We start from the raw sequence: 14,467 nt of genomic DNA on the forward strand, positions 1-14,467 counted from the left end.
AAAGAAAACGCGCATGGAAACCAGCATCTCTGTGTTCATATTTTTTTTTCTACATTTCCAGTAAAGAGGAATTTTATGGCTGTCTTTTTGTTTGCTTGAGGTCTTCCTAGAGTAGAGGACCAAGAGTTCAGTGATGCAGGGTTCATCTTGTTTGTTTGCTCTGATGCAGTTTACAGGTCAGGTAACAGAACAGGAGAGCTTTCTTATGCCACTGCTTTGGAAGCTGATGGCCTTGGGAAAATGCATGAAGTTCTGGTGACAGCTCCTGCTCAAGGTAACTATCCCTTAATTTTATACTTTTAATTGAGAAGTTCCCGAAAACCTTTCTACTCAACAAAAACCCACTGTTACGATGCTCGCTCAGTGTGTAGGTGCCAGTAAACAACTGAAACAGGTTCTAGCAATTAAAATACAAAATATCCCCTTCAGAATTTCCTCTGCTAAATTCAGAATACAATGGAAACTCAAGGTGCAGATTATTACTGTTAAATATTCATGTTACATTTCTTAATTGTCAGTCAAAATCTCTTGTTGTCTTTCCACTGTTGAAGTAACTCTGCTCTACTATAGTTGCACCCAGCACCTCAGATAAATACTGCCTGCTTTTAAATACTACATTGCTGTTAAGGAGTGCTTTATTCTCATTTTTTGATAATGATAGTAGAGCAGACAGCACAGAAATTATTTACAACCTGCAGGTTTTGTAATCCCTTCAGGGGGATTTAGCACTTACTGTTTCAAAACGAGGCTTGTGGAAACAAAGCCTGGCTAAGGCTACCTCTAACTTAGCCCGTGTAGGTCTGTCTAAATCTAAGGCAGTCTAAGGCTAAGCCTGTTTAAGTCTGTCTAAATTTTTGTCTAACTAAGTCTACGTCTGCCTAAGGCTACACCTGAATAAGCCTGTGTAGGTCTGTCTAAATCTAAGTCTAACTAGGCTTAAGTCTGTCTAAGGCTAAGCCTAAGTCTGTCAACTGGTCTGTGCGCAGCTCTTCAGCAAAGGGCCCGAGGGCCTTTGGTGTGGAGAAGCAGGTAGGGCTGTGTCTTTAGGGCCTCTAGAGAAACCAGGAAGGAGGAGGGTAGCTCTGAGCGCGGAGCAATGTGATGGCGAGCAGCAGCGAATGATGCGAAGCCTACACGGAGGGGGTTTTCAGGAGAGCCTCCTCCGAAGCTGGGCCTGTCGGGGGAACCTGCCGGCTCTGGATCTGCTTCTCCTTCAGCCGCCGGGCGAGGACATGCAGGAAGGTGCCGGCCAGCGGCCTTTCCCCGCGCCCCGACCGTCCCACTCTGCCCGAGCAGAGCGAGCAGCGCCCGGGCGCGCTGAGGCGCGGGCAGGACGCGCGCCTCGCGCTTCCCCAGCCCCAGCAGGGCAGCGGCCCGTCCTCCCCAGGACTCCTGCTCCGAGGCGCGGGGCCGGGCGCCTGCTCCTTCCCCGGGACACTCGTTCCTAACATGGAGCAAACCGCTTCCCGGCCCGCTCCTCCCACGGCTCCCGGGCCCACAGAGCCTGGTGTTTCTGCTTATTTTCAGAGCTGCTCTGACTTCTCCTCTGGCTTTCTGCCTTTCGCTGAGCCCAGCCAGTCCCCTCAGTTTGCCTCAAATACTGGATATCTGCTTTTTCCAATACTGCTACGGGGAAAAAGAAAGGGTATAAAGGCCTTATGATTTATCTTGCAGGAAGAATTTGAACATCGATCAGTTTTAACATGGCCTATGGTTATCTAACCAGCTTGAAATAAGCCCTTAACATAATACATACATCCTTCTCTTTGTGGTCCCCCCACCCTCGTTCTCCTTAAAACAAACTGCAGATCTTCATTTACATTTTAACACGTTCAGATATTTTAACTGCATTTTGCAAGATCGTAGGGTGTGGGATATATAGTGCAGAGCGTGTTTTTATGCTTAGCCATAAAGCAATGTGGACTACAGTCTGTTAGGCTGATTTATGTTTCCATTTGCTTTCATCCAGCAGATCTGAATTTAATCCAGACTTCCAACATTCCTCCAAAAATAATGTTCCTAACATCCGCTGTCACATCGTTCTCCCCACAAAGCTCCTGGCCACGTAACCTCTCTGACAGAAGGGGCCTCCCTTTGGATTATGAGTTAAACCTTGTATCAAAGGGGAAACTACCATGGTACTGCTCTCCCCTTGGAGGCAACTCCGCACTAGTTGCTCCACGCTTCCCCAGCCCTTCCAATTAAATACACTTTCACGGATAGGATTTCTTGTTTCATGTGGCTTCCTGGAGAACAGGGGAGGTGCCGGAAGACTGGAAGAAGGCCAATGTCACGCCAGTCTTCAAAAAAGGCAAGAAGGAGGACCCAGGCAACTACAGGCCAGTCAGCCTCACCTCCGTCCCCGGAAAAGTGATGGAACGGCTCATACTGGCCGTTGTCTCCAGGCACATGGAGGACAAGAAGGTGCTCAAGAGTAGTCAGCATGGATTCACCAAGGGGAAATCTTGCCTGACTAACCTGATAGCCTTCTATGATGAAATGACCGGCTGGATAGACGAGGGGAGAGCGGTGGATGTCGTCTATCTCGACTTCACCAAGGCTTTTGACACCGTCCCTCACAACATCCTCCTGGGCAAGCTCCGGAAGTGTGGGAGAGATGAGTGGACAGTGAGATGGATTAGGAACTGGCTGGATGGCAGGGCCCAGAGAGTGGTGATCAGCGGTGCAGAGTCTAGTTGGAGGCCTGTAGCTAGCGGGGTCCCCCAGGGGTCAGTCCTTGGTCCAGTCCTGTTCAATTTATTCATCAATGACCTGGATGAAGGCACAGAGTGCTCCCTCAGCAAGTTTGCTGATGATACCAAACTGGGAGGAGTAGCCGATACCCCAGAGGGCTGTGCTGCCATCCAGAGGGACCTGGACACACTGGACAACGGGGCGGCGAAAAACCTCATGCAATTCAACAAGGCCAAGTGCAAGGTCCTGCACCTGGGGAGGAATAACCCCAGACACCAGTACAGGCTGGGGACCGACCTTGTGGAGAGCAGCTCTGCAGAGAAAGACCTGGGTGTCATGGTGGATGATAAGTTGACCATGAGGCAGCAGTGTGCTCTGGTGGCCAAGAAGGCCAATGGGATCCTGGGGTGTGTTAAGAAGAGCGTCTCCAGCAGGTCGAGGGAGGTGATCCTGCCCCTCTACTCAGCCCTGGTGAGGCCGCATCTGGAGTACTGTGTCCAGTTCTGGGCTCCACAGTACAAGAGGGATGTGGAGCTGCTGGAGAGAGTCCAGCGCAGGGCTACAAGGATGATCAGGGGCCTGGAACATCTGCCCTATGAGGAGAGGCTGAGGGAGCTGGGCCTGTTCAGCCTGGAGAAGAGAAGGCTGAGAGGGGATCTAATCAGTGTATATAAATATCTCAAGGGAGGGAGTGCAGAGGACGGGGATGGTCTCTTTTCAGTGGTGGCCACTGATAGGACTAGAGGAAATGGCCGGAAACTGAAACATCAAAAATTCCATAGGAACTTAAGGAAAAATTTCTTAACAGTGAGGGTGCCAGAGCACTGGAACAGGCTGCCCAGAGAGGTTGTGGAGTCTCCTTCTCTGGAGATCTTCAAAACCCATTTGGACGCAGTCCTGTGCCACGTGCTCTAGGTGTCCCTGCGTATGCAGGGGGGTTGGACTAGATGATCTCTAGAGGTCCCTTCCAACCCTAAGCATTCTATGATTCTATTCTATGATTCTATGCAGTCCTGTGCCACGTGCTCTAGGTGACCCTGCGTGTGCAGGGGGTTGGACTAGATGATCTCTAGAGGTCCCTTCCAACCCTAAGCATTCTATGATTCTATGATTCTATGAAAAACGAAATCTGGAGGTGGCCTTTGGACACTATGAGAACAGAGTTGTGTTCAGGAGAGCAGTTTTGCTTGTAGAACAGGTCTGCCTTTAAACCTGGGTCTCAGAGCTAGGGCATCTAACACCAGCCCAGGCCTTCTCCTCCTCTCTGCCCACGAGGGGCAGACTGGCGTGCAGTCTCACCAAACTCAGTTTGTGTGCAGCCACTGTCCTGGTTATTTTGACCTAAAATAAGGATTTAAATTAGAAAGAAAAAAAAATCAGACACAGTGGATTGCTTCCAACCACCATTACTGGAAGATGCTGCTATTGCAGTCCAAAGACTGTTGTCCCAGGCTGCAAGAAAAAAAAAAATATTTGAGCACTTTATGCTCATATATGCTTACGCTACGCATGAGGAAACCCTGAAAGAACTTTTATCTTCTCTTCATGTTTTCCCTAGAAGATTCCACTAGTGATTAATAACACAGGAGATTTAAGACCTTGCATATACCCATAAATGGAATGGGCCTGAGAAAATTAAATACTGAACTTTCCTCTCACTGACTTGTTTTTGCTCACCCTTTTTGCAACGGCAATACCTCAGAAATGATTGGTATTGAGTCTCTGTCTCGGTAAAGATAACTGGACTCTCTGTGGCCAGGCCAGTAGCTGTATGAGAATGGGAGGAATTATTCAATGTTCAAGCAAAACCACACTTGTTATTTCACAGGAAGAAAGCACAGACCATTTAAAATGATGCTAAACTTCTGTTGAACGCTTAAAATCTAAGCATTCCTGTCAGTTTTACTGAGTACAAGTGCTGATAAGGAAGCCAGTGTTTTCCTGAAACAAAATCTGAATGAGGAAGTGGCTGGTTGTGTGCATATGACTGGTAATAGCAAAGGGTTTTCATGCAGTGTCTGAAGGAACTGGAGAAACTGTCTTTCTGACTAAAAAAAATAAAAGTCCATTAGAGCAGGCCACATCCTGCACAGACCTATTTTGCTGTGGCTAGGAGATAACAAGTCTCAGCATGTGCAACTGCAAAATAATTGGGGTAATCTGCTTCCTGATGGTCAGGAACCATCTCAGTGGTGAAGTTCAAGACTTCATATTTGTACTTTACTTTTTCAAAATGTATAATGGAGGGGGCGTTTTGTCTCTCAGAGCAGTTTGACAGGACTCACAGGCTCCTCTTAAGGCTGAGCATGGATCAGCAAGGAACAACTGCACCATCCATGCTGCCTGGGTTTCTGTTAGCTCCGCCGTCAAGGTCTGGTCTGAGGTCTTCTTCCTCTGTCAAATTCAGTTTTAATCCAAGATCACAGTCTGTGGAAAACTCAAGCATATTCACATTAAGGCTGCTCACACCAGTTTTGATGACACTTGTTAATGCCTCAGTATAGAAAGGCAGGGTAATGCTATAGGTTTAAGAGTTACAGACAAGACCATGACTTGAAAAATTACCATTGGATTGTAATGCCTTTGTGCTTCTAGTGCCCTGTGTTTCTTCACAGAAAAGGCAGATGAGCACTTTTTAGCATGCTGCAGCACTTCACACATATGAGATTACTGTTATGTATCAGTCGGGAATAAGATGCAAGTCAGTAAAACACCTCACGAGGCAATAAAAGAAAAAAAAATAAAAAAGTGGTTTGGCGTAAGTCATGTAGTTGCTTGTGCTGTTTTGTGAACAGGAGAGGAAAATGCCACATTGGTATCACTTCCAATTTGTACTTTCAGAGAAATCTTGGAATCTTTGCCCTGAGGAATTTTTGCAAACACAAGTTTTTTACCTTTCTTCTTTAACATCTATGTGTAGACATGAGTATCATCTTTGTGTTTCTCTGTCTTTAGTCCTCTTCTTGTCCTATGGCTAAAAGACTACTGGGAATCTTAACAGGATCTGGTGACACCTCTAGCCTCTTCGAAGCAAAAGCAGCCACACATTTACCCTCAGGAATAGCCCTAGACCTCAAAAGCTTGCTCTGCTCTGCACCACGGCCTTCTAGGTGTTCCTGTTACAGTGCTGAATAACAGCATCATTTCCTGCCTGTGGGTTGGCCTGGTATCGCCACTGCAGATCTTGTCAAGCATTTGGTGCTCTTGAGCAGACCTGAGACCAAGTCTGAAGCTTGTTTAGGAAACACTGCTCGGGTGGCTGAGCACTCCCAGTGAGGCCAGCAGCACGGCTGCCCCCCTGCCTGCTGCGCTGACTGCAACGGCACCAGCACCGCCTTGCTCCGAACCGCCACGCTGCAGGGGCTGCTTCGGCTCCAGCAAATCACCTGCAGCAACGCCTACCCCGAGCGTGAAGCTGGTGCTCTTAAAACACAAATTCTACTCTCATTCCCAGTGGGTTGTAAGACATAAGCATTAGTCTCAGCTTTTTATCAACTCTGGTTGTGGCCGACAACCTGTGGATTCTATGACTTTTGGCCTCCACGTGCTTTCTTGCCTTTCAAATCTTGAGCGTTGCTGGTGCCACTGAGAGGACAGAAACGGCCATGAGGCTCCGGTCTAGTGTTTCATCTCTCTATTCAATGTAAATTTCTAATGCAGCCAACAGAAGTGTGTCCAGCTATGCCTTTATGAGGAGCAGCTGTAGCATTATAACTAATTGACCATGAGGAACTAAGATATTAAAGGGGAAAAAACTGCCTGAGTTGAAGCATTCCCAACCACTATTGGGTTCTCCCTTTGTTTTTTTTTTTTTTTTGTTTGTTTGTTTTTTCATTAAAAGGCTGATTTATATTAAGTCTTTTCAGTCCCATCTCAAATCAATGCAGTCAAGCTGTGTGTTACAGCTTGTCTATTACTTTTAGTCCCCATCCCCGTTGGTAGTAATGCCTCAGAAGCCCCGAAACCGCCATCTGCTTCCTCCTGGGGTGGGTTTTCTGATGGAGAACCTCTTTTAGCTACAACCAAGGATCCAGACATCACGAACTGAGGTCGTGCTGACCGCAGCGGCTCGGGACCTGAAGACACGACGAGGGGCTCTGAGGCGCGGGGGAGGCCCTGGCCCCGGCGCCATTTCGCGCCTCCTAACGGTCGGCGCGGCGTCGTGACGGGCTCTGCCCTCCACGCGCCGCGAACGGCCCGGCGAGACGGAGAAGACGGGAGATCCCGGTACCGGTTCGGCTTCCGGTACCGATTCGGCCCCCGATCCTGGCCCGCCTCGGTTCCCGCCGCGGCGCAGGGAGGCGGCAGCGGCTGCGCCGGCCTCGCACGGTAATGGCGCCGCGCCCCCCTCCCCGCCGCCATATCGGGCTCCCCGCGCGCTGTGTGGGGGGTCCGCTCCGCTCCGCCGGGAAGGAACAAAGGCGGCGGCAGGCGGCGGTGCGGCCCTGCGAGCGACCGGCGCCGCCCCCGCTTCCTGGGCCGGGCTCGGCGGGGCCGGGCCGGGCGGCTCCGCTCCGCCCCGCCGGCGCGGAGCCGCCGCTGCCGCAGCGCCCGCCGCGCCGCGCGCCCGCCCGCGGAGCCGCGCAGCATGGCGGTGCTCAAGCTGGCCGACCAGGTGGGCACGGGAGGGGAGGCCGCGGCGGGCGCCGGGGCCCGGCAGCTTCCCGGAGCCGCGGGGCTTCCCTTCTTCCTTTCCACGCGCTGCGCTGCCCGCCGGGGGGCCTCGCCGCGTCCTTGTCATCCCGAGTCTCTGTGTGTGTGTTGGGGGGTAATTTCTGATTGTTGTTGTTTGGTTTTTTTTTTTTTTTCCTCTCCAGAAAGAAATCCTGGTGCCGCTCGGGGCGGTCCGCGGGCTGCCGCGGCGGGCGGCGTTTCTCGCAGGTCCCGTGGGGCTCCCGGCGGCGGCGCCCGGGCCCCCCGGGCGGCCTGCGGCGGAGCGGCGGGCGGGCAGCGGCGAGCGCCGCATAAGCCGCTCTCCCGGTCCCGGTGGCCGCCCCGCGCGTGGCGCTGCGGGCTCCCCGTGCAGGGCGGCCTGGCGCGGCCGCTCACGCGTTTTCCGTGGCGGGCAGCGTTTGGGATGCGGCGCTCGCCGGTGGCGAGGAACGCGCGTGGCGGGGGCTCACCCTGCCCCGCCGGGGGCACCCGAAGGTTGGGAGCGGAGCTGTAAGCTCGTTGTTGTTGTTAAAACTGCGCATGCTGCGGAATGCCAGGTTATGGCCTTTTGGTCTTTTTTTTTTTTTTTTTCCTTCGTGTTTAATGACGTCCTTAAATTCACTGTAGAGGTTTAAAACTTGACTGAAACTTTGCAGTGAGGGTTTTGCTTCAGCAGCAGCACTAAAGGGCAATCCAGACCCAAGCCAAGCGGATGCCATCTCGATTGAACGCGTGTTGCCACAGAAAACAAATGTAGGGCTGTGACCCTAATATCTTCCCCTTCCTTGGTGTGGTGCCCGTCAGGGCTGGGGCTGAGGCTCCTGGAGAGCCCTTCAGAGCAGGCGTTCCGCTGGGCTGCTCCAGCGCTGCCGCCGGCTCGGGCCTCGCTGCTCAGCCCGGGTCCGAGATGCAGCATGACATGCTCGGGGCTTTTCTTCATGGCTGTGCGTCGCCTGTTGCCTGCCAAAGGATATTGTTGGTCCACCTGGACTTTTTTTTTTTCTTTTTTTTTTTTTCCTGAGTCTCTTGCGGCGTCCCACAGTTTCATCTCTGTCACTCTGAGAGCCTGGAGGAGGGGAAGGGTGCGTGTGGCAGTGCCCCCTCTGAAGTGGGGCGCAGGCGCTCGGTGAGCGGGACTCCGTGTGTTCACCTTTGCCTCCAGTCTTGGGGGTGATGCTCCAGAGAGACTGGACTCGCAGAGAGCTCTTCTCTGCTTGCAGTTGTGCTTGCTGTGGCATGTGTTTTCCTCTGGATCCATGAGGCTGGTGAGGAAAAGATTGTATAAGGGAAGACCAGAGAGACCATAGATGAAAAGCTTAAATGCACATTTCTCTGCACAAGTTTTTTTTTTTCAGGTGCTACTTAGACAGCAGAGCTCACTTTAAGGCTTTAGCATTTATTATTTTGTTCATGTAGGTTGCCTGAATTCATTTCCAAGTGATTGTAGTTGCTACCTCATCAGTTGTGTCCCAAGAAATCCTTAAATCTCTTAACCACAGGAAGTGAATTTCTACCATCAATCATTTCTAAATGAATTTCTTTCTTGCCTTTCTTTCTTTAGTAGCCGCTGTTTTTGAATGAACGAATGTTAAGCCAAGAGCAACCTAAAATAACACGATAACAAATTAAATGCTTAGGATTGTAAGCTCTGTAAGTAGCAATGTGTCAGTGCGTTTGTAAAGCTATTAATATTCTAAATAATCCAGCCATCGTTATAAAAGTATTACAATATATTCTAGCCTTAATACTTTTATGCATTCGTTCTGTTTGGCATCTATGTAGTGAATGTTGATTGTGGCAGAATTGCTTTGAGCTCTAAGGATTGATTTTGTTGTTGTTGTTGTTCAGTTCTAAAAATTATTACTCCTTTGTTAATATTTTTTCCTTTGATAAATTTTATTTTTTTTCTGGAGTGTTGCTAGATATGACAAAAGCTTACACACGTAAACGAGAGTCCAGAATGAGCAGAGATGAGTGCCCAAACAAGTGGGGAGCCTTAGACTTTCAGGCATGTGTTGCATTCATCAGCCCAAGCCCTGTGCATATGGAGAGGCATGAAAACGGGTTTCTGCGTCCCTCGCGGATCCTACTCGAGGAAACCTGCTTGCTTCAGTTCTTCATTTGCTCCTGTGTATTGCATTGCCGTTTCCTTCTTGTGAGTCTCCTCTCCTCTCTGCCAAAACAGTCCCAGAGTGAACGCGTCAGTCAGCTGCCTGTCTGGTGTGGCTGCTTTTTAAGCATATGGGGCCGTGCTGTAGCTTGGTTGAGATGTGGTTTTATTTTCTAGGCTCGCCTCTCCTCTGAGGAGCTGGAGCATGGAGGGTGCTTCCCACCAGCTTCTTGGTCTGGTACTCTGTCAGGCACTTGCATTTACCCTGGGTTTGTATATTTACCTTCTGCTAACTTTGAAGGGAAAGTTTATTAGTCTGCATTTTTGCAAACATGCTTTACATTGTGCAGAAGCATCGGTGGAGATCTGGGCAGTGCACTACTAAGAGGATAAAATCCCGTAGGGTATTTCTTTCACTTGTGGCAGTTTACTTGTTTTTTTGAAAAATCATTTTGGAAGAAATGCATTTCTGTGGGCACTGCATCTCGTTTCCACGCTCGCCCTACCCGCTGAGGCCTTCCCCGCAGGCGGTTGGGTAGTTCCCGAGTTGCCTTCGCGTTGGAAGCGGGCGCAGCCCCCGGCGCGTTGCTGTGCTCGGTTGTCCTGCTGCATGGGGCAGTGGCACTCGGGCTCCCGGGCAGGCGTCCGCGGGCGCCGCCGGCACCGCAGACGCATCCTGTTTGCTGGTGCATTCAGCAGCTGATGCAACTCTTCTGTACTAATTGCTGATTATAGTTACCCGTGTTTACATGGAAATGCATCGTCCTGTCTTTGGAAGGTGCTGAGAAAGGTTTCTGTAAACAAAAGTAGTGTGAGAAGTTGCATAGAGGTGAAGCTTACGTAGCCATGCTCTAGGAGCTGTGTCCCTTAGTGCCTTTGCTCCTGAGCTGCTGAAGCCAGTGGAAAGCTGGTTGTAGGCTTGAGGCATGGGTGGGCTCTGGGTAGTCCTGACCCAGTGCAAAACTTTCCGTGCCTTCAGTTCTACCAACTCTGGCCTGTTCGGACAAAACATCAGAAATAATTGTAGGTTACCCTTATAAACACATGTAGGCATGCACAGAGGTAATGAAGCCCAGATAAGTTGTTAGTGTGTGCACCTAGGCTGCTATTAGTTCCAAAACCTCATCCTGTCTCCTGGTATTTTGCTTGTTGTCGTTGATTGCTAGGAGTAATGTAGTGTGACTGGAACTGAAAGGACGATTTCTTTCTCTCCCTCCCTCTCCCCAATATTTCCTGTGTTTGACAGGTCTCCGCTGACCATCAGCTTCATTTTTATTATGGTCACAGAGAACCACTGTTAAACAGATGTTTAAAATTTTAAACAGATGTTAAAAATCATGAAAATTGGCAGGGCAAAGGCTGGACTCACAACTGAATATACTTAAGAACAAAATGAGCACAGTAGTAACAAATCTCCTCCTAAGAAAACTGTTTAAACTGATTAAATTTCCAAACGTTGGTCTGTCCTTAACTTATTTCAAAATCCTTCAATTGACAAGACTGTTTTTTTGCATCTTAGACTCAGGCAGGTAGAATTACTTGAGATGTGGTTCCTGAACTTGTATAAAACAGGAGTAATGAAGCTGTGTCTTGCAGCAACATTCTGCTGGCTGGTTAATTTTGCATGGCATGAAGTCCCTTGATTCCTCCCTTCCTAACGCTGTTGCTAGATAATACTACGATGTCTATTAACGTGCACCCAGCTGAGCGTTTGTGAAGGGGCTCTTTGACCCGCTGCAAGGAAGAGAGAAACTGTGAAGGTGCAAAGCAGTCAGATAGCCAGAAGGTAACAGTAACTCTTGTGAAGGATGAATTTACACACGTTTATCCCTTCATCCTTGTGAAATAGGAGAAAAAACAAACAAAAAAAAACCCCAAAGGATGAAAATAACTGCGTTGTGGCAGTCCCTATTTCTTAGAGCCATAATGGACTTTGGCATGTCATGCTGCAAGGTAAGGCTCCATGCATTTTTAAATAAAATAAAAAAAAAAATAAGGGGATATTATTCTTTTTCTTCCCTTGTTCATAGCAGCTGGAGTGACTGTCAGAGTTACCTGATGTAGATGGCAGCTGGGAGCTGACACATTTCATCACCTGGCCCTGGAAGAAAAGTAGCTTAGAGCACTCAAAGTGAAAGAGATGAAGATTTCAAAAGGAAGTTTCATGCTTTTTTTGGTGGTGGTTTAGGCAACAAGTATTATTTTTTGACTAACTGTAGCTTGTTTCAGGGCAAGCAAGGTACGCTTTAATCCAGAGAATGTTTTCAGAGGCCTTTAGTATGCTCAAGTCTTTCATAAATGGTTCTTTAGCTAAGAAACCCTCCAGAGGTTTTACTGTCTCGGAGTATTGTAAGCAGTTTGTAGTGGTTGCCCTTAGGATCCCGGACTGTTTTTGAGGGTGTACTCATGCACACACACACACACATCTCATTAGGATGTTGCAGCTGCCTGGATTGCAGGTGGTGTCCAGTAAAATGTGTCCACCCGTATGTGCTTGAGGTGAGGTATTTCCTGCTGCTCCCTTTTTAAGGGAAGATTTTGGTTGTCATGGCTACATTTAGCAGAGAAACACATCTCGGGCATCCCTCCTCGTGCAAGGACTTGTCTTTTACTGGGATGCCAGGGAGGAGGCCATGTTTCTACGGAGCTGTTCAGCAAGGCGCCGTGGCGGCTCCCTGGGGCAGGCGCCGGTGCCCCGCAGCACCTGCGTGGATCCCGCAGGGCAGGGACTGGCTGCGGGGCAAATCCTCAAGCGAGAAGCGCAGGGCAGATCGGGGTTTGTTTCTAGGAGCACCCCTCCAAGCGGGCTCAGAGTGTCACTAATGTCATCATGCACCTGCAGGAGCCAGACCCTGTAGGTATAGGCCTGTAAGCTAATCCTTATTCCTATATCGTGGTAAAATTGCCTGTATCTGATTTTTTTTTTTTTATAAATTCTGCTTAATGTATTCACTGAATTCACTGTTTAATGTATTGCTGCCTATATATGTGTGTGCTGCAAAACACAGGTGAGCTGAAGTTGCTGGCAGAGCATGATTTGCCCGCCCCTATCCCCTTCTACATGTTTAAGCCTTATCTCTTAGCACAAAAATGTTGTATTTTGAGCCATTTGTGTTTTTAAATTAATCTTTTTTTTTTTTCCTGTGACATTTGTCACCCATTTTTGTTAGCTGGAAGGCATGGGCTGAAAAGTTCCCACAGCTGTTGTTTGCGGCTTAAAATAAGTTTAACTGCTGAACTTGAAACATGTAGTAACTTGTAAGAGCCCTTCCTGGGCTGGTGAAGGGTGGGAATCAAAGTGTTACAAAATTACATTTAAAGGAGGGAAAATTATTTTGCAGTTTTATCCAAGGGTTTGAGGTCATTATTGAAGTCTGTAGGGAGTTGGTCAACAAATTGCAGTACTTACTTGCGGCTAAGTAATTGTGGCACTCTAAAAAAAAAATACGTGCTTTTTGATGACAGACATTTGCATGCATTTTGCTTTTTGAGGGGAAGGAAAGTCTTTCCTGGCTGCAGATGTACAGCCAAAAACAGAGGCTGATGAATAAGTTTCTGCCATGCAATACTCAGTATCCTAGCGTGAGCTTGTTTGGCTGATGCTTGTACTATGTATTATGAGCTAGTTCTGTGCACAGACATGCATTTCTGTGCTGGAATGACTTGTAACAGCTTGGTTTCAGATTGTAAAAAAGCACTGGGGGAGAAGGGCCTCGCAAAGCTGCGGGCTGCGGCGCCCTTGTGAGGAAGTTTGCAGACCCGTGACGGCTGGTGGGCTCCCAAGCGCTCCTCACGGTTGTACCTGACTGCATCTATCCACAGAGTTAAAGCGTTAACTGTATTTTTGCATAAGAAGCTGTATATTGCTTTGTGATGAGGAACATATATCCTGGTCCACTGTGTGTCTGAGTGCTCCAAGAACCCCATTTTGGTGTCTTTAATGACCTAGAAAGTCTGTAGATAATCACTAATGGCAAGTAACTTGGTATTTGAGTGTTGCCGTTTCTGTTCTGGCCTGTTTTGTGGTCTCATTATGTGATCTGTCTTTTTTTTTTTTTTCCTTTATTTTTCTCTCTCCATGTTGCAGCTTTTGTAATTTGGCAGACCTCCTGCTTGATCAAATGTCTTTGCAGAGTCCATGCAAAGCCCGTAGACTTTGCACAGTAAAATAACCATTTGGTACAGATATCTATGCCAATATCTTTAACCGATGTCTGAGTAAACAAAGTATAACCAGCAGTAGCGACCATGCGGTTTGAAGAAACTTAATAGTAAAAATGTATAATAAAGTATTGCTATCCTTTCAAGCAGCCTCTTTTGCTTGCGCAATGTATCAGCTAAAGAGAAAACAGAAGCCAACTGTGCTATTAGGAACATAAGCTTTCACATTTTAAATATGATCAAATCCTCTCTGGGGCTGGAAACTAGTATGAATGTTAATCCGCTTTTAAATATAATGCTAATAATATGGGCAGGATCATTCTGATGGAGCTCATAACCCATTTTATCATATCATCATTCTAACATTATAGGCTTCCATTTTAACATGGAGGTCTCCTCATGCTTCCAAAGCGAAGTGAACTTCCAGGTTGCATCTGCAGTCTGACCCGGGTCTGGCCCTGAGGTGACTCTGCAGTGATGGCGTTTTGGGCAGAGGAGGGCGAGCGCGTCCTCGTGGCGCTGGGAGGCCGTGCCCGCGCGTGGCGGCCCTTTGCGCTGGCTGAGGTCTTGCCAGGGGCGAACCTTGGCGTTTCAGAAGACAGAAGCCTGCAATGTTGTCTGCTAAAACAGGGATTTGCTTGGTGCTTTCATTAGTTGTGGAACATACCGTGGGTAAAAAGTGAGATAACAAAGGCATGAAATACCCCACGTTGTCTTTGTGCCTCCAGCTGCTTTTTAATGCGCTTGCCAGTGCTGCACACAGCATTTATCTCCAATTTAAAATCAAGAGGGGGGCTCATTTAGTTATTGACTCTAGGAAAATTTCCAAAATACTTTACCAGCGAAGTA

General features: G+C 48.5%; 1 protein-coding gene across 1 annotated transcript in view; it reads left to right on the plus strand.

Annotated features, from left to right (window-relative positions):
- Window positions 1-7,251: 7,251 nt before the first annotated feature.
- ANKRD44 (ankyrin repeat domain 44) overlaps window positions 7,252-14,467 on the plus strand; it is a 93,590-nt gene continuing 86,374 nt past the window's right edge. The window contains exon 1 of the mRNA XM_088534730.1: window positions 7,252-7,309. Coding sequence (XP_088390856.1) covers window positions 7,283-7,309 — 27 coding nt within the window. The 5' untranslated portion in view covers window positions 7,252-7,282. The remainder of the gene's footprint in view (window positions 7,310-14,467) is intronic.

Source organism: Tinamus guttatus, unplaced genomic scaffold (genome assembly GCF_059628265.1).
Source record: "Tinamus guttatus ecotype Peru unplaced genomic scaffold, ASM5962826v1 Tinamus_guttatus_pri_ptg000592l, whole genome shotgun sequence".
NCBI classification, from domain to species: domain Eukaryota; kingdom Metazoa; phylum Chordata; class Aves; order Tinamiformes; family Tinamidae; genus Tinamus; species Tinamus guttatus.